General features: G+C 45.1%; 1 protein-coding gene across 2 annotated transcripts in view; it reads right to left on the bottom strand.

Moving 5' to 3' along the window:
- Positions 1 to 23,715, bottom strand: part of ZFYVE1 (zinc finger FYVE-type containing 1) — a 53,100-nt gene that overhangs the window by 4,557 nt on the left and 24,828 nt on the right. Inside the window, exons 4-9 of one of the 2 annotated variants that reach the window (XM_025919512.2) lie at positions 19,899 to 20,113; positions 5,693 to 5,799; positions 3,612 to 3,720; positions 2,958 to 3,055; positions 2,744 to 2,861; positions 201 to 371 (exon numbers count right to left, since the gene is read on the bottom strand). In XM_025919512.2, coding sequence (XP_025775297.1) covers positions 201 to 371; positions 2,744 to 2,861; positions 2,958 to 3,055; positions 3,612 to 3,720; positions 5,693 to 5,799; positions 19,899 to 20,113 — 818 coding nt within the window. Of the gene's footprint in view, positions 1 to 200; positions 372 to 2,743; positions 2,862 to 2,957; positions 3,056 to 3,611; positions 3,721 to 5,692; positions 5,800 to 10,378; positions 11,214 to 19,898; positions 20,114 to 23,715 lie in introns of those variants that run through there. The other variant, XM_086709347.1, reaches the window with a different exon arrangement.

Genomic DNA, 23,715 nt, shown 5'->3' with positions numbered 1-23,715 from the left:
AAATCACAGAGTAACACAAAGGGAAATCAATGGGCAAAGAGAACACTGGCTGCCTCGATGCACCCCGCCTTTTCTAATACCCTGGGAGCTAATCTGAAAGAGAAATTCCACACCTCCCTCACAAAATAAGCTTAGAATGGGGCAAAACGGCACCAGCATGGGCCACACCAGGGATGCGGGTGCATCCTGCCACACCATACCAGGATCTGGGAGTTGGGCCTCCAGTATGCAGGGGCGATCTGGTCTGTCAGCCAGGAAGTCACAGCCTTGGTGGGCCCAAGGCTAAGCTCAGACACTGACTGAGCCATAAAGTTCATCCCATCTAAGAGGCGCTGGGCAGCATTGTTGTTGTCCTTCAGAAATCCATCGGTCTGAAATGAAAATGCAGGCTCCCATCATTCTCCGAAAAGAGCAAAAGGAAGGAAGGCGAGGGGTCTCAGGTGAGTAGCACACTCATCACAGTCAACTCAGAACCACAAACTCCCGGGCAGAGAGGAGTAGACCAGGATTCCCTCTGGCTTCTAGGCAATACCACAGCCAACCAGTCATTACTGACTTATTCCTTTCAAGGCGACAAGATCTGGTGCACAGCTGTTCAATTCAGGCCTTACCTGCCAAACAACATGTACAATCCAGGAGATACTCGAGTAAGGATGGTACCTCCTCCAGGAAGCCCCCCACCCCAGGCTGGGTTTAGCCCTTCCTCTCGGTTTCTTCTGAGAATCCTATTTTCACATGTAAAGACAGTATCTGTTTACATATTTGACTATTAGACCAAACCCTCTGAAAATAACCTATCTTCTTCATTTTTGTATTTTTAAGTGTCTAGTTCAATTCTGGGCATACAGTACTCAACCAACCTAAGTTCAAATAATGAAGGAGTGAATGAACGAACAGAAGGGGAGGGACCTGTATCCTCTAATCCTAAGGACCATGAGGAATGTGGCCTAAAAGTGAACTATGATATTACTACTTTCTTGGAATAGAACTATTTACCATAGAGACAACAGCTTTCACAAGAACAAACACAGATCCAAAAACAAAAGACATTAGTCATAAAAAGTACAGTGAGAAAATTATACTAGTTCAAGGCCACACTAAGTCCTTGGGACAGGATGGCCTGGCCCATCATGCCAAGAGGGTGGGTTCCCGAAGTGAGACCATCCCACAGGGACAAATTTTAGTGGGGCTGGAAACTGGAGAGAGGAGGAACTAAACACTAAGGACATCTTCAGTTTTATGAGCTGTAGGACCTGGAAAAGCTCAAGATGGCTGCAGGGAGCCTGTCAGGCTGACCAGTAGCCTTAGGAGTCACCCAGCAAGTAAGATAAGTTCCTTAGAGAAAAATCTTTTTTTTTTTTTTCCTACAAATAGAAAATGTGTTTTGAATTACTTGCAATTCCAAGTGTGAGTTGTGGTTTGATGCAGAATGAAATCACCACATTGCTACCTCAAAATTGAATTCAAAAGTCAAATTAAAAAATAGGGTCTACAGTAATCCCACTTCTTAGAATATACTGCAAGAAAATTTCCCAGAACAAAGGCTTTCTTACATAAAGAATGTCATAGCATTTTGATAATAAAAACATTACGTAAACAGCATAAATATTCAAAAAAGGGGGGATGGGGAGGGGCACCTGGGTGGCTCACTTGGTTAAGTATCCAACCCGATTTCAGCTCAGGTCATGATCTCACGGTTCATGAGACTGACTGCCCCCCATCGGGCTCCACGCTATCAGCTTGGGATTCTCTCTCTCTCCTTCTCCCCCTCCCACTTTCCCTCTCCCTCTCCACCCCTCCCCCACTCACACATGTGCTATCAAAATACAAATTTTTTTAATTTAAACATAAAAAAAGAGGATGGGAATCAAAATAAAGCATAAGACAATGTTACACAGTTGACTACAAAGGAAAATCATGAGAAGTGGAAGCAATGTGGAAATAAAATGATGGTATGAGGGGCATCTGGCTGGTTCAGCCAGTGGAACATGCGACTCTTGCTCTCAAGGTTGTGAGCTCAAGCCCCACACTGGGTGTGGAGGCTGCTTAAAAAATAAATAAATAAAAATAAATGGTGGGATGGGAAAAAAGCAGGTAAATGGCACGTAAATTACATTTGCATCTATACAAACATGTCTATGGAAAGGAGAATGTGAAAAAGTATTTCATTTGCTAAGACAGTACAACAATAGGCCAACATTTAGTTTATTTAAAGTTCTCCTTCTAACATGGAGGGTATTAGGCTAAGTGAAATAAGTCAGGCAGAGAAAGATGCCATAAGTTTCTCAGGATCCATGTGTGAGTGAAAACATAACAGAAGACCAGTTGGGAGGGAAAGCGGGGTGGGGGGGCAGTCACAGAGAGGGAAGGAGGCAAACCATCAGAGACTCTTCAATACTGAGAACAAACTGAGGGTTGATGGGGGGTGGGGGAGAGGGGAAAGTGGGTGATGGGCATTGAGGAGGGCACCTATCGGGATGAGCACTGGGTGTGGGACCACTGGGAAACCAATGTGACAAGAAATTATATATAAAAATGATAAAATAAAAAATGAAGTTGTGCTTCTAATGTACATCCAAGAAAAAATGAAAATAACGGCCTCGAACAAGAAAGGCTCTCCAGATCCTGCCTTCCTAAACCACCAATATATTAAAATTCATGGTTAACCTGAATTCCAAACAAGCTCTTTTCCACACACATGAATAAATGAACGATACAAGAAGAAAAACAGAACCGCTCTTACCCCCGGCCACACGTGCACAATCTCTGTCCGTACCACCGTATCCACAGGATCTTGGTTCCCAAACCAGTACTGCCGGCTACGGTAGACCACGCCGCAGTTAGGACACTCGATCACATACCTACGAGGAAAGCAAACAGACCCTGTTACCCGGGCAGGTACCTGGCAGACGAATACACCAACAACCCTCAGCTACATCGTCGTCATTTAAACTCACCCAGACCAGGCATATTTTGCGAGACCCATCCAGGGGGAGTCAGTGGAAGCGGATGTCTTGGGCACTACGCTGACCTCCTTGCCTCTCTCATAGCAGGCCTGAAACATGGAGCACTCTGCCAGCTTCTTCTCTGTACACCAGACCCCCTGGCCTCTTTATGTCCCTGTCCAGCCCCCTCCCAACAAACCATACCAGCTGAGGGTTTACAGACTCGGGAGTTCAGCACATCAGAGGAGGGATCATTGCTCTAAAAAAAGCCAGTGCCCTGAACAATCATGAACTGAATGTGGCCCGGTCCCGGGCCCCAAAACTGAGCTGTAATTTATACCCATCACGGTCCATTCAACTGGGTTCCCGCAGGGCACTCCTGCTCTGGGGAAGAATGAACAGTCAATGGACATGGCCCTGGCATAGAAGCCAACAGAGTAACAGGAAAATCTGCTGGGAAGTCAATAAATAAATAAACCAAGGGGCCCCAGCATCAAAGGCCTCTTGAGTTCTTTTGGTTAGAGCTAGGGAAGAAGTTCCCGAGATACTCGGTTTGAGTATCAAATTCTTTGGGATACAGTAAAGGGTGGCCCCAAGCCAGTCCTCAAAAGCCGAGCAGAATCCGCAAGGCAGCTGCGGGAGCAGGGAGAAGCTCAGAGCACTCACCTTGCAGGTATAAACCCGGTTGTCGTACTGGTGGGAGTATCTGCAGCGGCTCTTGGCTTCGTGAGGGACTCCTTCTTTCCCATGGTTCATGCTGTTCTTACATCCAGCCCTGAGTGAAGCCCAAAAGCTGACGGTGAGGCGGCTAAAGAAGCCCCCGCCACTTCCACAGAGTCTGAGCCAGAGCCAGACACAGGGCCGAAACCAGACCTTGGTTACGAACTGGGCCCTGAATAGTGAGCACAGAGGGCACGGCGCATGTCTCAGAAATCCACATGCCTCTCTTGTACTTGAACCAACAGCGCTCAAAGGCACTATTGGCCTTGTGTGAGGAGAAAGGAGAAAAGGAGGAATCTCCTCCAGGAAAAGCCACCTGGTCCCACAGCAGAAAGGAGGAGCCTGAAGACACCACCTTGACAGGAGATAAAGACTGAATGGCTCTCGGCAAACCCCCAAATCCAAAAAGCAGGAAACGGGAAGTTTAGCCAGAACAGGCTGCCAAGATGTAAAACAAAAACCAACCTCCAAAATTTGGCAATACATTAAGAGGAGGCTTAAGCTGAACAAGAAAACCTTCCGAATCAACAGTGAGCTCTGCCATCCTGACAAGGCAAAAACAGAGATCGGGACTTTAGAGTTTCACTGTGATAGAAAGGAAAGTTCTGGAAACCCTGGTGAGGCTGTTAGAATGGAAAAGTGATGATCCAAAAGAACCTAAGTCCCTCATGCTGGGCTATGGGGTAAACAAAAAGGAAGGTAAGTCATGCTGGCAACTACCATCCCTCTTTCCTCACCAAAATAACCTTCATTCTCTGAGCCCAGACTGTGTAATCTAAGAACCAAATCCTTTTTACATATTCAGAGCCAAGGTGGTGGCTTTCTGAGCCCAGCAGGTAGCCTACAGGGTTCCATGCAAAAACAAACAAAACCTTTCACAAAAGGCTCAGATCTCCTCCCCCAAATGGATAAATCTGGAGGAGGAGGACCAGAGGTCCTGATGTGAGCAAAGACAATTCAATGGTGAAGAAGGTGGTGGGGTGGGGAAGTGTCTATGGGACCAGGAGACTGCAAAGCACTTAAATCCGCCGCCGAGCTCCATGGGACAAGTCACCTGACTGTGATTTAATAGCCATCAACAGCTCAAATTAATCCAGTGATCTTCAAAGGGTGGCCCCAATCAGCAACATCAGCATTACCTGGGGACTTATCAGAAATGCAAACTCTCAGGCCCTACATCAGACCAACTGAATCAGAAACTGGGGAGGCAAGGCCCAACAATCTGTTTTAACGTGTTTTTCTTGTGCACACTAAAATGGGAGAATCACTGCCTAAAGCTCCCGTAACAAAGTGTGGTCAACAGACCAGCAGCACAGGCATCACCCGGGAGCGTGTTAGAAATACACAATCTTAAAAGCAGACCTTGTGGTTCAGAATCTGCATTTTAACAAAATCCCAAGGTGATAAATACACAGATTATAAAATTTGAGAAGCACTGCCCTAACTTCTCGTTCTCAACTCAACATATTAGAATCATCTGAGGACCCTTTTTAAATGCACCAGTGTGAAGGCCCCACCCCAGATCTGTTAAGTGCGAATCCTTGGAAGGGAGGCCCAGGCCTTCATGATTTTGTAAGATCCCTGGATAATTCTAATGTGCTCGGGAGTTTGCCCTCACGGTGAAAGGAATTAACCAGGACTAGTACCTACCACAGAGCTTTGTACACACTAGGCTACCAAATATCAATGAGTTTAATGACTACAGCGAAAAAGCCTTGGTAGGAGAAACACGGAAAAACAAAGCAACTGAAGTTTTCTGTAGTAAAAACTTCCCAGACCAGAAGGCAATGGCCCATCTAAACCAGGTGGGAATCTTCAGAGGATTCTTCATAATCATGTGTCTTACAACCTCAGAGTGTGGTCCTCCGACGGCCAGGACCACCTGGGTACTTATTGGCAGTGTCCTTCTCAGAGCCCCGCCCATCCTTAATTCAGAGTCTGTGATTTACCCAGACCCTAGGTGATCCGCATGCACACTGAAGCCTGAATTCTGAGCCTCTTTTCCCAAGATGGCCAGCCTCACTTACCCACAGCTGAGGCACAAGGAAGAGCAGGTGAAGTATTCATCTGGAAAAAAGGAGCTGTGCGCCATCTGGTCATCGGGGATCTCACCGCTGAAGCGGTCACTCAATGCCTGCCGAGGAGGGAAGGCGACACGTGAAGGCACTTGGCAGAGCCCCCGTGCTTTGGCCCTTCCACTACGTGCCTTTCTAAGTCCCCCCTCGCTGCTGGCTTATTTCTCACAGGCTCCACAGCCAGGAGAGGCAACCCAATGACTTCTGCTCCTCACCCTCGACCTTCTTGGCCCGACATGCCCCAGTCCTCACCACAGGAAACCTGAGGAAGAACCAGCTCATTTCCCAAGAGGTCAGAAGGGAGCCAACAAAGTTACTGCGCTCTCCTGATTACCTTGGAGGTTAGGAACACCTCACACACTCAGTCTTTCATTCAAACCCACCACAGACATTGACTAATGCCCACTGCATCTTTTGAAGCAGGAACCAAGGAACTGAGACCTGAGAAGAGGGCTCGTCTTTAAGTCAGAGAGAGGCAGAGCTGAGCGGTGAGCTGGGAGTTCCCTGGGCGTCTACCCCAGTTCTAACCACAGGCGCTCTTTTTCCGCTAGGCCACAGAACTATCTCAGTGTCAAAAGGAAGGCATCAGCCAAAAAACAAGGAAGAATACGGTGCCTGGCAGCCTTTTGTCAACTACAGTAACCTAAAAGACCGCAAATGGCCAAAATAAATGCCAAGAAAGATAAAGTATTTGCAAAAGCAAACTGAAAAATTTTATGTTGAAAGGTAGCTTTCATTGCTGGTCCTCTGTTTTCAGGCACTACTTTATACTGAAAGTATTTTTCAGGTTAACTTCTTCCTGCCAGGCCCTTACTCATATGCAAAGGGAAAAAGTTATATAAATTAAATAGAAATGGGATTTTCTATTTTTATCTTAATGGGATTTATTTATTTTTGAGAGACAGAGACAGAGCACAAGGGGGGAGCGGCAGAGAGAGAGAGGGAGACACAGAATCCGAAGCAGACTCCCAGCTCCGAGCTGTCAGCACAGAGCCCAACACAGGGCTCGAACCCAAGAACCGTGAGATCATGACCTGAGCCAAAGTCGGACCCTTAACTGACTAAGCCACCCAGGCGCCCAAACTTTAAAAATCATTATATGCATGCAGTTCCGGGCTTCTAAGTTTCAATCTCCTGTGCTGAGGCAGCCATGCACTATTCCAGGGGAAGAGAAGGAAAAGTGGCTAAAACAGAAAGACAAGTTATTTCCCTTAGTAAAAAGACAAAAGAAAATTTAAGATGCGATTTGGGAAAAGAGCAGATTGATTTTAAACTAAGGCTCTCGTGAGCCGCCCGAGTGGCTCAGTCAGTTGAGCATCCAACTTTGGCTCAGGTCACAATCTCACAGTTCGTGAGTTCGAGCCCCAATTGGGTTCTGTGCTGACAGTTTGGAAACGGGAACCTGCTTCAGATTCTGTGTCTCCCTCTCTCTCTCTCTGCCCCTCCCCTGTTTGTGTTCTGTCTCTGTCTCTCAAAAATAAATCAATGTAAAAAATAAAAATTTAAACTAAGGCTCTCAAGCTCTGAAGGGAATTTCACTTAATGAGAACTTACTTGTTCAAGTTCCTTTTCCTTTTCTCAGTGAGGTCTTAGTATCCTGAATTCCAAAATCAAGTGTTTACAGAGGCACATGACATCAGTGTTGAGCCAGGCCAGGTGTGGGACACTAATGGCAAGGAACGTGTCAAAGTGAGGGTGCGCGGCTCACCTAAGGGCATTCATATTCGGCCTCTGCGAGGCTAAGGCACGGGGCCCTGAAGACACCATCTGACAGCAATGGCCCAGCAAGTGCCAATCCTTCACTTAGACCAATGGAAAAGGCCTGACAAATAATACATGTAAGTCCTGTCCTCTTGGGGGTATTTTGTGAGGAGTAGCTTAGGGAAAACACTAAGCTTTCCAGAGAGAGAATATAAATAACTATACATAGGAATATTAAAGAGAATAAACAAGAACCAAAAGGAGAATCACTCACCAGTCTACATGGCCTACTCTGTCCCACTTCGAAATGACCCATCCTTCCAGGGGTTTTTGGTCTCGCCTCTTCCCCCAAAGCCTTCCCAACCCCTCAAGACATACCACACTCCAAACAGCCTTCTCCAAACAGCTGTCGTATTCGATACCTGACAGAGGCACTGAGTAACTAGGCAATGAAGCAAAGTTACGGCCCAGCTCTACGGATCTGACCTCGCAGACGAGAAGACACGCGCTGTGAAAGCGGTTTCCTACCTTTGTATCCTCCGCTGACTCCCAGCGAAGGTCGTGACAGGTGCTCAACTAGGACGTCTGAAACGAAGCGGTCCAACCCCCGTGCATACGCCAACCTCTGCCCTGCCCTCCGCACCAGGCTTCATCTCATGCCCACAGACCCTCTCAAATTTAACGCCAGCTGCTCCCTGATTTGTCAAATTACTGACAACTCTTAAAGCTGTATTTCTCCAACAGGTATATGCATAGCTGTCTGGGGCTGGCTGTGGGAAAATACAGCATCATGTTCCTAATACATCAGTTTATTGAAAGATTTGGAGAGAAAGTTTGATAGATACAGACTGCGCAAACCCGGGCACAGTATGACACCGAACAATTTGGGTAAATAAAACATGAGACACCCCCCCCCCCCCCCGCAAAGGCATATCAGCTTGTAGTTTCCAGGTCTGCACCCTTTGTGCCTCTACTTCCTCATCTATAAGATGGGGATGCTGGTAGTACCTTCCTCAATAGGAGTCTTCACAATTAGACTATAAAGATCAGATGAACTTAAACATGAGGAGCACCTGGCATAAATTAAGAGCATAGAAAACACTCGCTGCCATTATTAACGTCCTTTGTGTTGTTTCCTATGCGGATAATTTTCTTATTTTTTTCCTTGGATACCCTCCTACCTAATCCAGGTAACACACAGGGGATACAAGAACCTCCTTCCTTTCCAAGACAGCTCACTGGTCTTCACAGTTGCTTCCATTTGTTGGCGAATTTTATTTAGTTAGCGAGCTCTATGCCCAAAGTGGGGACTGAACTCACGACCCTGAGATCAAGAGTCACATGCTCCACCGACTGAGCCAGAGAGGGGCTCGCTTAGTTAGTTAGTTAGTTAGTTAGTTAGTTAGTTAGTTTAGTTTTGAAAGAAAGAGCAAGCTGAGGAGGGGCAGAGAGAGAGGGAGACCGAGCATCCAAAACAGGCTCTACACTGACAGCAGAGAGCCCAACACAGGGCCCAAACCCATGAACTGTGAGATAGTGACCTGCGCCTAAGTCAGACATTCGACTGAGCCACCCAGGTATCCCTATTTTTTAAATTTTTTTTTTCAGTTTATTTTGAGAGACAGAGACAGAGAGACAGAGAATGAACACATGTGTGGGAGGAGCGAAGAGGGAGAATCCCAAGGAGGCTCCACTGTCAGCGCCGAGCCCGACGAGGGGCTCGATCTCACAACCCGTGAGATCATGACCTGAGCCAAAATCAAGAGTTGAACACTTAACCAACTATGCGACCCAGGTACCCCTATTTTTTTTTCTTTAGTAGGCCCTATGGCCAATGTGGGGCTTGAACTCAGTGGGTGAATATTTAGTTGCAAAAAGACGTGTGTGTATCTGATGGGGTAACATAGGAAGGAAAAAAAAAAACAAACTAAGGAACATAGAAGCTACTAAAGAGGTATAGGGAAAACCAAAAAAGAATATCTTAAGTCAGGCAGAGAAAGACAGGTACCATATGTTTTCACTCATATGTGGACCTTGAGAAATTTAACAGAAGACCATGGGGGAGGGGAAAGGGGCAAAAAAAAGTTACAGAGAGGGAGGGAGGCAAACCATAAGAGACTCTTAAATACTGAGAACTGAGGGTTGATGGGGGACGGGAGAGAGGGGAAAGTGGGTGATGGGCATTGAGGAGGGTGCTTGTTGGGATGAGCACTGGGTGTTGTATGGAAACCAATTTGCCAATAAATTATATTTTTTTTAAAAAAGTATCTTTACCCCAGAGTTTTTTCTTTTAAACAAGTAACTGAAAGGATAACCTAAGTACTAGTTTCCCTCAGGAAAAATATCAAATGTAGCCCGAGTTCACCAGCTGGGCCGAATTCAGGGGGGATGCCACTCCCCCAAAAATATAAAATTGCAGCCCAGGAACAGTGGCAGCACAAGGTTCTTTCTGTTCCAAACCCAAGTGGCCTGGCTCACTTCTCTGAAAGTTCTTCAGAAAAATGGTAGCAAGCATCTCAAGGCGTGAAACAGTCTGCAGCCTGATTCCGTGGTACGCATGCCCACAGAACCTCCACCGCCGCCCGCCCTAGACCAAGTCACTGTTGGCTTATGGTGGCCAGGGCAGCCATAACCTCTTGTGACATCAGAAAGAGAAGAACTCCTAGGTTAACCAGCCTCATCACTTCAGACGCTCATCACCCCTCTCACTTCCCTCAAGTCGCTGAAGAGCTGGTAGTTAGTAATGAATCGGAGCTTAACAAACTTCAGGAGGACTGACATCCACCAACAGTATGGGAATATAACAGCAGAGCTGTTCAAAACAAATCCAATGTTAGTGTGTTTTAGATACAAGGGTAAAGAGAAAGGATCCTCCTTTCTTTCCAGTGTGGACCCTGCCACCTAATTCATATACTTCGTCTTTCAAAGATTCCAAACCTCACATCATTCCAGTTTTTCTTGGACTCTCCTCCTCCTGAGGTCCCCAAGCTGTTAGAGAAAGGCAGGGAAGGACCTCTCCTGAGAAAGCTAGGGGGAGCATTTGAGACAACTCTAGAAAAGGTTACCTGGAGACCAGATGATCTTGAACTTTAGTTGCCTTGGCAACAGTATGACCCTTTCTACTGAACCTGTAAGGTTAGTCCCAGTCATCAAGGGCTATCGGTGAATTTTCTGATTCAAAATGGAGACTCTTACGTAAATCACTGATGCCACCCAACTCCCAAATGTAATAACTTTATAAATAGATACCTCCTGATGTGATAGAATTAGAAAGTCAGAGTTTCTACAATTAAAGATCAGAGGCTAAAGAAGGTTTAAGACGGTTCTCTCACATATTCAGAACTGTAAATACAGGTAAGTTAATTCAGTATTTCACTCCCTTATTCAACAGAAACCTGAATAGCTCTTTAAACAGATTTACCTGCTCAGTGAGGGCACGCTCTGCTGGTAGGAGTGTGAGCTGTTACTACCATGGAACCTGGTCAAGAAGGGGGAAATAACCCTGCTAGATAAGAGGGACTGGAGCCTGGACCACACAGTGGCCGACTGGCAGGAAGAATGATCAGGTCAGCATGATGAATCAGGAAACAGCGGGCAGGCCACGAGAGCAGAGGACCACTGTAGACCTCTCTCTCACACAAATTCTGCAAACTCTTCCGTCCTTCTCATTCAGCACATTTCCTGTTCCATAATGAACATGGAAAGGGGCACTTAGGCTCCCTGGGAATCCAACAGCGCTACATCAACCAGGTGGAAGCTCGTAAGTAAGATACAGCTAGTAACTTTTTTAAAGTACACTAATTGCATTAAGAAAGAGGTATGTTTCAGGCATGCCTCGGTGGCCGACTCTTGACTGATTTCAGCTCAGGTCATGATCTCGCGGTCATGGGATCCAGCCCCTTGTCGGGCTCCAAGCTGAGCACCGAGCCTGCTTAGGATTCCTTCTCCCTCTCTCTGCCCCTCCCCCACTCATGCTCACTCTGTCTCTTGGAAATAAACAAACATTAAAAAAACAACCTCTTAAAAACTGAGAACAAACTGAGGGTTGATGGGCAGTGGGAGGGAGGGGAGGGTGGGTGATGGGTATTGAGGAGGGCACCTTTTGGGATGAGCACTGGGTGTTGTATGGAAACCAATGTGACAATAAATTTCATATTTTAAAAAATTTAAAAAAAAATAAAGTACACGCAGAATGTTCAGTATAAAAAAAAAAGAATGAGGTATGTTTTATGTACTATTTTAGAAAGATAATTCAAGATTCCGTGAAAAAAAGCAAGCTGGAGGATAACAGGAATCAGACGATCCCTTTAAGGGAGAAAAATAAATACATGATATACTTGTGTAGCACTGAAAATCTCTAGAAGCATATACAAGTATTAGTAATGGTTATGACGGGGGTGGAGAGGGACCTTAACTCGTACCTTACACATTTCTGTACTATTTGAATTGTATATCATGAACACACATTGCTTTTTTAATTAATAAATGACTTTTTGAACATGAAAATACAATTTATGGGACTATCCTTTCTAAAGGCAACTGGCACGTGCATCAGGAACCTTTCAAGATGACTACACTCTCTGACCTTCTTAGGAGTGGAGTAACTACTGAGAAGGACCAGATTCCATTGGGTTAAAGGCTCCGACTTGGTAGCCAGACTAGCTGGTTCAGATTCTCCACCACTGACTGAGTCATCTCAAGCAAATTAATTAGGTTTATGCCTCCACGTCTCTACCTCATACAGCAGGTATGAGGATTAAGTGAATCTATTACACGCAGTGCAGAGCATACACTACGTGGCCCACAGTGAACAATCGGTGACATCAGTCAGTAATAGCAGAGGGGTTGTCATTTACCCTAAGGAAACAGGCACAATGTAAACAATACCTTTAAATATACAGAAAATAGAAGAAGGAAAAGACGAAAACCACTACTAAAATAAGCAAAATTAACTAAATGTAAAAAATGATCCGTCCTCCGTATAAATGAAAAGCAGACAGCTTTGTTTTTCAAGACGTGTTTTCATAAAACATTTAATGGCACGGGGGAAAACACTAGGCTTCAATGTTCCGTGAACAAAGCAAAGTATGTAACTGCACATACATACACTCTGACCCCAATTCTCTGTTTAAATAAGTAGCGGGCACCTGGGTGGCTCAGTCATTAAGCAGCTGACTCCAGCTCGGGTCATGATCTCACAGTTCCTGAGTTCGAGCTCCACTCCAGGTAAAACACAGAGCCCTGCTTCAAGTGAGGAATGCTTCTCTCTCTCTTTCTCTCTGCCCCTATGGGACTACCCCTCGTGGGATTCTCTCTCTCACTCTCTGCCCCTCATTCACTTATGCTCTCTTTCATTCATTCATACATACATACATACATACATACATACATACATAGCAAAGACGAGCACATGGGTGGCTCAGTTGACTGAGTGTCTGACTCTTATTTCAGCTCAGATCATGATCCCAGGGTCATGGAACTGAGCCCACGTCAGGCTCTGTGCTGACATCATGGAGCCAGCTTGGGTTTCTCTCTCTCTCCCTTTCTCTCTGCCTGTCCCCCTCCCCCACGACTGCAAGCGCTCTCTCTCTCAAAATAAACTTTAAAATAAACAAATAAATAGCAAAGAGGGTGGCTCATTCACTTGAGTGTCCAACTCTTGATATTGGCTCAGGTCATAATTCCAGGGTCATGGGATCAAACCCCAAGCACAGTGAGCATGCAGCCTGCTTGAGATTCTGTTTCCCTCTCTCTAAAATTAAAACAAATAAGTAGCAAAGACTCACATACCACCATTTATCTACTTTTTCATACTTAGCTTATATTATTTTGCCATTACAAAAGAATGTGCTATTCACATCCCCTCTAAAGGTCTCCTATGTTCCTGTGGAAGAGTTTAAGATAAATTCCTAGAGATGATACACCTAGACTATATATTACTCATATCTTCACCTACACTAGATATTTATAAATTGCATTTCAAAACAGTTGTACTAATTTTGTTTATTTTTAATTAATTTTTTTTTTTTAGTAACTTCTATGCTCAATGGGGCTCAATCTCATGACCCCAAGATCAAGAGTCGCACATTCTACCGAGCCAGTCAGAAGCCATGGTTGTACTAATTTTAACTTCAACTGGCAGGTTTTGTTTTTGTTTGTTTTGTTTGTTTGTTTAGAGAGAGAGTGTGTGGGAGAGGGGCAGACAAAGAGAGAGGGAATCTTAAACAGGCTCCCCGCTCAGCACAAAGCCCAACACAAAGCTGGATCCCACGACCCTGGGATCATGACCTGAGGGGAAATCAAGAGTCCCAATGCTCAACAGACTGAGCCGCCCAGGTGTCCAGGTGCCCCCCGCCCCCGCCACCACCATGGGAAGTCAGTAAGAGTCTGCACTGCTTCACATCCTTTTGGACATTTTCTTGCCAGACTTTTCAGTGTTTGCCCTCATACCGCTGGGGTTTTCATTTGAGTTTCTTTGATCCCTAGAGAGCTGAGATTTCTATATTTGTGCATCCCAGTTTTGATCCCCTCATTTGTGATTTGTGTCTGCATGTTCTTAAAAGTTTATACACTTTCTCCTGACAATATTCCTGTACATCTTATCTAAAATAAAGAGAAATTGGGGCGCCGGGGTCGCTCAGTCAGTTAAGCGTCTGACTTCGGCTCAGGTCACGATCTCACGGTTCGTGAGTTCGAGCCCCATGTCAGGCTCTGTGCTGACAGCTCAGAGCCTGGAGCCTGCTTCAAATTTTGTGTCTCCCTCTCTCTCTGCCCCTCCCCAGCTTGCACTCTGTCTCTCTCTCTCAAAAATAAGCATTAAAAAAAATTTTTTTTAAATAAAGAGAAATTTACATAGGAAAAAAAATTACATTTGTCATATTAGAACATACCACTTCGTGAAGTGTTTCTACTGAGTTAGCGAGGAATAGGACAAAGCTAAGAATACCAGAGAGAGAAAGAAAAAACTGGGAGAAGCAGGAAGCCAAACAAATTATTTTGGCATTGATAATTTATCTGTTTATGCCCATCCCCACTCATCTGTTCCAAAAAGAATTCAAGGCTCCTTGTAAAAATGAATACAACAAAATAAAGCCAAATAAAAAATAAATGGAGAGGTGCCTGGGTGGCTCAGTGGGTTAGGCATCGAACTCTTGGTTTCAGCTCAGGTTATGATCTTGTGGTTCATGAGTTCGGGCCCCACACTGGGACTCTCTCACTCTCCCTCTCTCTCTTCCCCTCCCCCCCTCTCAAAATAAACAAATAAACTTAAAAAAATAAAAAATAAATGGAGAAGGACAGCCATTCTATTATATACTGCTGTGAACTATGAAGATTTCAGTTAGTGTATTTCAACAGCAATAAAACTCTACTGGGTCAATTTGCCTAATGCAAACCTCACCAGTAGCTTTCCATCAGAATGATAATCAGAGAAGTAACAACTTCTGACCTAAAGAAGAAATTTAAAAAGCAACAACCAAAAAAGACAAAAACAATTTTTTCCAGGATTTCAGCAAGCTGCAAGAACCCCACAATTCCCCGGGGAGAGTCAAAGACGCATGCTTCAATAGATAACTTCTGCCCGTGGAGAGAAGCCGCATGTCCTGAGTCTCCACTCCAGAGACTAAAGAATACAGGGTCCAAGTGAAACTCCGCAGGTCCTGGTTACCAAGAATCATCGCAACTCCAGCTGACCAGGCTCAGTGTATTTACAGAAAACTTCATGAACCATAACAACTCCTACGCATAGAGCGTAACTATTTTTTTCAAAATTGCCTAACAAACTGGCCTGGAGGAGGACATCCAAATCTCCTGAGGGTAAAAAATCCCTGAGCGCTAATTACTGCTTACAGCACTCAGTGTGCTTGACAGTCTAATTTAGACATTAAGCTGGGTTAGCTTAGAGAAAACCTAAGGAATTCTAGAACCCAGCCATTGGCCTTGTCATTAAAATGTACACTAATCAAGGAGCCTGGGTGGCTCAGTCAGTTAAGCATCTGACTTCGGTTCAGGTCATGATCTCATGGTTCATGAGTTCGAGCCCCATGTCAGGCTCTGTGCAGACAGCTTGGAGCCTGGAGCCTGCTTTGGGTTCTGTGTCTCCCTCTCTCACTGCCCTCCCCTGCTTGCTCGCTCTCTCTCTCTCTCTCAAAAATAAACATTAAAAATTAAAAAAAAAATTTTTATGTATACTGATCAGATTTACAGTTCTTTGTATAACAGGGTATGGATTCTGCCTCTTTTGACGGTGGAATCTTCCACTGTGACTACCTTTGAGCCACTTCAAGGACATAAGCCAGTACATTTAAGTACCTCAACTCTAACTAGAAGTATGTATTTCATGAATTATTCAAATACAATAATTTTTCATAGTTTTTTCCTTTGAATCATCCACACCACTGAACACTTACTGAACATTTACTATATACCAAGTGCTTTGTTTCTTCAAGACTGTTGCTCTCATTTAATCCTCAGCTCAACTTCAGTGGGAACATTCTTTTTTTTTTTTTTTTTTAAGTTTTATTTATTTATTTTGAGAGAGAGAGCAAGAGCAGGGGAGAGGCAGAGAGAGAGAGAGGGAGAATCCCAAGCAGGCTCCATACTGTCAACACAGAGCCTGACATGGGGCTCAAACCCACGAACCGTGAGATCATGACCTGAGCCAAAATCAAGAATCGGACACTTAACTGACTGAGCCACTCAGGCAACCCCGCCCTTTCTCTTAAGTTTTAATTTTATTTGAGAGAAAGTATGTGAGCATAAGTGGGGTAGGGGCAGAGGGAGAGAAAGAGAGAATCCCAAGCAGGGCTCCATCCCATGAACCATGAGATCATGACCTGTGCCAAAATCAAGAGTCAGACGTTCAACCGACTGAGCCACCCAGGCACCTGGGAACATTCTTTTGTTATCCCTATTTTAAAGATGAGGAGAAAGGTTTGAAGAAGTCCTCTAAGGACAAAGGTTATTGTCTATCTTGTTCTCCACCATATTTCCAGCACCTCAAACTTTACCTGGCACATAGATGCACTCTTTTATTTTTTGAATGAATGAATGAACCAACGAACAAATAAACTAAAGTTCCCAAGACCAAGTAAGTGGATGGTAAGTGGCAGAACTGGAATATTCCTACAAGTCTGTCTGACTCCAGAACCCAAAATACCACAGACCGGATAGCTTCTAAACAATGGAAACGTATTTCTCACAGATCTGGAGGCTGGAAGCTCAAGATAGAATACCAGCAAGGTCAGGTTCTGGTGAGGACGTGCTTTGTGGTTTACAGATGGTGCCTTTGTACCACGTCCTCGCTTGGTGGAAGGGGCGAGGGAGCTCTTTGGGGCTTCATTCTAAGAAATTAATCTCATTCGTGAGAGCTCGATCTTCATGACTCAATCACCTCCCAAAGGCCCTCCAATACCATCACATCAGGCATCAGGGTTTCAACACATGAATTCTGGGAGGATACAAACATCCAGCCTAAAGCAACCATGATGCAAAAACTACAAAGTTTGTTTAAAGGGTAACTTTTCAAAAAAAATTTTTAATGTTTTTTGTTGTTGTTGTTTTGTTTGTTTTGAGAGAGAGAGAGACATAGCACGAGCTGGGAAGGGTCAGAGAGAGAGGGAGACCCAGAATCCGAAGCAGGCTCCAAGCTCCAAGCTTGTCAGCACAGAGCCCGACATGGGGCTCGAACCCACAGACTGCGAGATCATGACCTGAGCCGAAGTCAGACACCCAACCAACTGAGCCACCCAGGCGCCCCTAAAGGATAACTCTTCATTTTGATACAATTTCAAACTTGTAGAAAAGTTTAAAGAATAGTACAAGAAACGCTCATATACAATTTACCCATATTCACTAATTGTCTATGTTGTACCCCAATACGAACCTTTTAAAAACTCAGTGAAGGGGGCTCTTGGGTGGCTCAGTCGGTTAAGCGTCAGACTTCAGCTCAGGTCACGATCTCACGGTTTGTGGGTTCAAGCCCCACATCGACTCTGCGCTGACAATGCAGAGCCCGCTTGGGATTCTCTGCCTCCCTCTCTCTCTGCCCCTCCCCACTTGCACTCTATCTCAAAATAAATAAATAAACTTAAACAAAAACAAAATTAAAAACCTCAATGGGTTGGGCAAATCCGCATATGTCTGATGTTTGTTCCAGTGTGCACAGAGCCTACTTCATCTTATGCCAAACCCCTTTCTCCTATCCCTTCCTTCCTATCCCTCCCGGCCCCAGTCTCTATCCCCTAGTCCTCGGGGTGTCCTCACGACCCTAGCTCCAATCTTGTCAACAATCCCCAGCCTCTCTCCAGATCCCACACCCGCAGCACTGCCCCAAACGCCCTGCTCCCTTCCTGCTCCTCTGTCCTAAGCCTGCAGGCCTGGTAACACAGCGGTTAGCACAGAGCAAAGAGCACACTGCAAAAAGGAAGCAGCATTCACAGGGATCCACTTGATGAATTATCAAGAATGGTAAAATAAATAAGAGGTTGTGTTGAAACAAAATCCCTGCAATACTAAAAACAGAAAAACAGAAAAAAAGACACCAAATAAGTAAAATTTACTTACAAATAAGTAAAAATACTTAAATAGAATTCCATGTCCAACTATGCGAAACAGCACAAATGCAATGATAGATGCATAGATATATACATACACACACGCTTTTGATGCAATCTACTTCAAGAGAATATAACCTAGAATAATTCCAAATATAGGAAGAGCTTTTATGATATACAGTTGTGGTATTTTTTATAATAGAGAAATTTTGGGGTGCCTGGGTGGCTCAGTTGGTTAAGTGTCCAAGTCTTGATTTCAGCACAGGTCAGGATCACTACATCAAGCCCCACATTGGGATTCTCCCTCTCTCCCCCTCCTCTCTCTGCCCCTCCCCCTTCTTGTGCACTCTCTTTCTCTCCCTCTCTCTCTCTTTCTCTCTCTCTCTCTCTCTCTCTATATATATAAGTTAAATGAATAAACTTTAAAAACATATAAATAAACAAACTCATTTTCAAAATTTCAAAATTTCAGAATTCTGTTAAAGAGAAAGTCTCACTTAGGTAACATTATCTTTATCATCTCTTGAACCTAATACCCCTTTTAATACTCCTTTTAAATAAAGAAAAAACAAGTCCCAGTCTCCTTCCATGAACAACAGTCTCTAGAGAGGAAATAATATATTGTTATATTTGTTGAGAAGCAGGAGAATCTTACTGGTTATAGGGGGTTCTGGAGTAAACCAGCCAGGGTGTATACCTGCTGCTACTTACTAACTGTGTAACCGATTACTTCACCTCTGTGCCTCAGTTTCCTCATCTGTAAAATGAGGATGGTAACTGTACTTCATACAGGGTGGTGATGTAAGGATTTTTTTTTTTTTTTTTTTATGTTTATTTTTGAGAGAGAGAGAGAGAGATACAGAGAGACAGAGCATGAGCGGGGGAGGGGTAGAGGGAGAGGGAGACACAGAATCTGAAGCAGGCTCCAGGCTCTGAGCTGTCAGGACAGAGCCTGACACAGGGCTTTAACCCACGAACAGTGAGACCATGACCTGAGCCAGAGTCGGACGCTTAACCGACTGAGCCACCCAGGCCGCTCAGGACTTTTTCTTTATAAAGACTTTTTGTTGTAACTTTTTATTTGAGAAAGACAGAAACAGCATGAGTGGAGGAGGGGCAGAGAGAGAAGGAGAGAGATAATCCTAAGCAAGTTCCAAGCTGCCAGCACAGAGCCCCATGCAAGGCTCAAACCCCCAAAACTGTGAGATCCTGACCTTAGCCTAAACCAAGAATTACTCAACCAAATGAGCCACCCAGGTGCTCCAAGATTTTAAGTAATCTCTACACCCAACATGGGGCTCAAGCCCACAACCCCGAGATCAAGTGTCACACACTCTACCAACTGAGCCAGCCAGGCGCCCTTGGCGTAAGGATTAAATGAACTAATTTATACACATTCCTCTGAATGCTAATATACAATAAACAGCAATAAGTGTTATAGGGTGTCTGTGTTCATTTTTTATCTTGGGAAACTTCTACCTGTGACAGTGGTTTTCCATTTATGGTGATAACAAAAGTTGCCTTCTTAAATAAATTTAATACAGGCTTAAAAAAAAAAAAAAAAAAAGGTGAATCCTGTTCAGATAACTGAGCCTCAGTACAAGGTCAACTCACCAGGGCTGGGCCACACCACGCAGAAATGAACGCTTTTTCTATCCTCTGAATACCGGGTTTTTCTGAAATGGGGACCCATCACTTTTTAATTATCACCCAAGATTCCTCTGTACTCATGCCCCCGGCAAGATGAGCTCACTCAACACTTGTGAACTCCACTCATGCACTTCCTTTCTTACAACCTGTCCTTCCAGCCCCAGTTTCCAATCCCCAGCAACAACATGGGAGCAGAGTGTTCTCGCCACCCACTGGTACCCAGTGAGAGGCACTTGGGGCAGGAGCCAACTGACCTTCAGGGCTTTGAAGATGACCCCCGGGTGCCGGGGAGAACGGGTAGTGTTGTTCTCTAGCTGCTGCTCCAGAGCACGCCGGAGCCCAGAGAAGTCCGTGGGAGGGTTGTAAGTCCTCGTTCCCTTGTAGTGAATGGAACTGAAGGCTTCAGGGAAGCGGCCCAGCTTCCGGAACCGGTCCTGGATGAGCTTTTCTGGCACCTCGGAGGGGTGATCTGGATAAGGAAACAGGTACATAAACAGTGACCCTTCTTTTAAAAAGAAAATCTGTCTTTCACTATAAAAGTAGTATACAGTCTGACTCTATATAAAGTACACCTACAGGCAGAACTCATTTACGCTGTTAGACTTCAGGTTAGCCTTGCCTAGAAGGGAGCATGAGCAGGGCTTCCCCATGAAGTGGGTGCTGGCATGTCATGGTCTGGTATTTTCACAGGTACATCCAGACTGTGAAACTCATCGTGTTATATACTTTTGATGTGCACTTTTCTGTATGTACATTATACTTCAAAGGAAAGTCTTTTTCTTTTTAATCTGCTCATTGTAAAAAAATCCAAACATGTCAAAGCATGGAGGAAAGAAATAGATTTCCTCTGCTCTCTCCTACTTCCCAGAGGTGGTTATAATTCAGTGTTTACCCTTTCAGGCCTTTTTTTTTCCTACACACTTACCAACACATATATGCAACTTGCTTGTATCACTTAATAACATACTGTAAGTATCTGTCCTTTTCATGACACACTCTGAGAAGTTCTTTATTCTTTTTAATAGCTACATTCCATTCTATAGGCATATTTAACCAGTTATCTACCAATGAACATTTAAGATAAATAGCTAGGGGCACCTGGGTGGCTCAGTCAGTTGAGCATCCAACTCTTGATTTTAGCTCAGGTCAGGATCCCAGGGTCGTGGGATTGAGCCCTGCATCGATCTCCATGGTGACAGCATGAAGCCTGCTTGGGATTCATTCTCTCTCTCTCTCTCTCTCTCTCTCTCTGCCCCTGCCCTGCACTTGTTCTCACTCTCTCTCTCAAATAAATAAAATTTAAGAAAATAAAAGTAAAAAAAATAAAACCACCTAGCGGTAGATGGTACAAAGAAACAAGATTTTTTTATCCATGAAGGGCTCATTATTTCAAAATCCTGAGCTAAAAATTAAACCTTCCCCTTACCAAATTTGTAAAAATCCAAAGTGGCATAAAAATGCAAATCACAGGAGGCATCTGAAAGTCAGCACTTCCAGTCTTCTTACCTCAGAGTCACTTGCTAAGGAGCCTCTGCTGGAACATTTAGATTTCTCATCTTCCTGCTAGACCCACATCCTTCATTCGGCCCCAGTCTCTCCACCTCCCTCTTATGCATGCCACTGGCCTGGCTCGGCCCCCATCACTTCTCATCCAGTACCGTGGTAACGTCCTGGCTGGTCTCCCTGCCTCCAGGCATGCCTCTCTAGTTCATCCTGCAATGGGCAGCCGTGGGATCTTTTGAAAATATAGATCTGATCATGTAACTCCCTGCTTAAAATCCTTCAGGGGCTCCTGTCATACTTGAGAACTGAGTCAAGGCATCTGTGATCCGGCCCCCGAGCAGCTCCACCATTTCCTCCTGTACAATCTGTGCTTCAGATACAACAAGCCGCTTCATTTACTTATCCAGCAAACATCTAATGAGAGGCAACCACGTGTCAAGCACTCATCCAGGCTCTTTAGAGATTACAAGACAGGCAAGTTTCCTGACTTCATAGAGTTTCCACTCTAATGGGAAAGAAACAAAAACAAGCAAGGAAGCACACAGGATGATTTCAGATAGTGATAGGTGCCCCGATGCAAATGAACAGAGCGTAACCGTGAGGGTGCAGGAAGAAGGACCACTTTACAGGGGACATGAGCCAGGGCTCCAAGCCAGTGAGAGCTGAGTTGAATCTGAAGTATGGCCTGCTGAGGGAACAGTGTTCCAGGCAGACAGAGCAGCATATGCAAAGGTGGTAACACAAAAAAGGCTGGCATGTCTGCTAAAGGGAGTGTGCATATACATCATGTGCGCGGGGGCAGGCAGCGGGCAGCGGAAGGGGATGAAGGACATAACCAGAGAAGGAGTTCAGAGACACAGACAGGGCTTAACAGTAAGGACACTGTAACTAGTTTGTAGTGAAAGCCACCGACAGCTTGTAAGCAGGAGTACGACACGATCTAAATTATCGATAAAGCCTTTGAAAAGATCTCCCTGGATGCTGTGTGGAAGGTGCACTGAGGGGCTAGAATGGAACTTAGGAAGCTATTAGAGAACCACACGCAGTTTCCTAGACACAATCTGCTCCTTCAAACCACCAGGGGTTTGGGCTTTCCAGAGCGTCCTTCCCCCACTGCCCTACCAAGCCACCTGTCCAGAGTTCAAACATCACCTCCCCTCCCCTAGATCCCCTTAAGATCTATAAAGATCCTCCCTCTTCTGGGGGTGCCTGGGTGGCTCAGTCACTTAAGCACCTGACTTCGGCTCAGGTCGTGATCTCACGATTCATGGGTTCGAGCCCCCACATGGGACTCTGTGCTGACAGCTCAAAACCTGGAGCCTGCTTCAGATTCTGTGTCTCCCTCTCTCCCTCCCCTGCTCCATTCACACTCTCTCGCTCTCTCAAAAGTAAATATTAAAAAAAAAAAAAAAAGTCGGGGCGCCTGGGTGGCTCAGTTGGTTAAGTGTTCGACTTCGGCTCAGGTCATGATCTCGCGGTTCATGAGTTCAAGCCCCGCGTCAGGCTCTGTGCTGATGGCTCAGAGCCTGGAGCCTGTTTCAGATTCTGTGTCTCCCTCTCTCTCTGACCCTCCTCCATTCATGCTCTGTCTCTCTCTGTCTCAAAAATAAATAAACGTTTAAAAAAAAAAAAAAAAAAAAGTCCCTTTTCTGTACTACCACAGCTCCAGGATCTACATCCACTACAGAAGAGACCACATGTGGTCTCCCCAACCGAACTGTGAGCTACTCAAGGGCAAGACCCGATTTTTTTCAGCTCTGCGCATCAGCACTCAGCACGTGGCATTGTGCACTTAAGAAACTCTGTTGACTTGGGGCGCCTGGGTGGCTCAGTCAGTTGAGCGTCTGACTGCGGCTCAGGTCATGATCTCACTGTTCGTGGGTTCGAGCCCCGCATCGGGCTCTGTGCCGACAGCTCAGAGCCTGGAGCCTGTTTCGGATTCTGTGTCTCCCTCTCTCTCTGCCCCGCCCTCCCTCGCTCGCGTTATCTCTCTCTGTCTCAAAAATAAACAAACATTAAAAAAAAATTTTTTTTAAGAAACTCTGCTGACTGAAGGAGCAGGAAAATGATACAACTGTGTTAGGGGCCCACACTACTGCCCCCACCTGTGTCCAATTACTGTTGCTGCACCTGCTCCCCCATCCTCCCTCCAATCATTTTACTTCCTACTTCTCTAAGGAGATAGAAACAAGAAGACAACTCCCACACACACCCCACATCTACCAATTACCTGCAATCGTGTCCATACACTCTACCTTCCCTCCTGTGCTCATAGAGGGACTGTCCTTGCTCCTAGGGCCAACCCATCCACGTGGGCCTCACTCCAATTGTCCTGCTCTCTTCCATCTGCATTATTCCCTTCCTAGTGAAGCATTCCCACCAGTACACAAATCTCTGCAATACCTCACAGCTTCAATTTAAAAACGGGAAAATCTCCTGAAATCCCATGTCAGCCTCCAGCTATCATTTCGTTTATCTGCTTCCCTTTGTAACTGAACTCTTTGAAAGAGTGGAATATATGCACAACCTTAATGCCTCTCCTCCTATTCTCTCTTGATCCTACCCTGA

The sequence above is a fragment of the Puma concolor genome, chromosome B3, assembly GCF_028749965.1.
Source record: "Puma concolor isolate L17-30 chromosome B3, mPumCon1.1.hap2, whole genome shotgun sequence".
NCBI classification, from domain to species: domain Eukaryota; kingdom Metazoa; phylum Chordata; class Mammalia; order Carnivora; family Felidae; genus Puma; species Puma concolor.
This window is presented reverse-complemented; position numbering and strand designations above follow the sequence as displayed.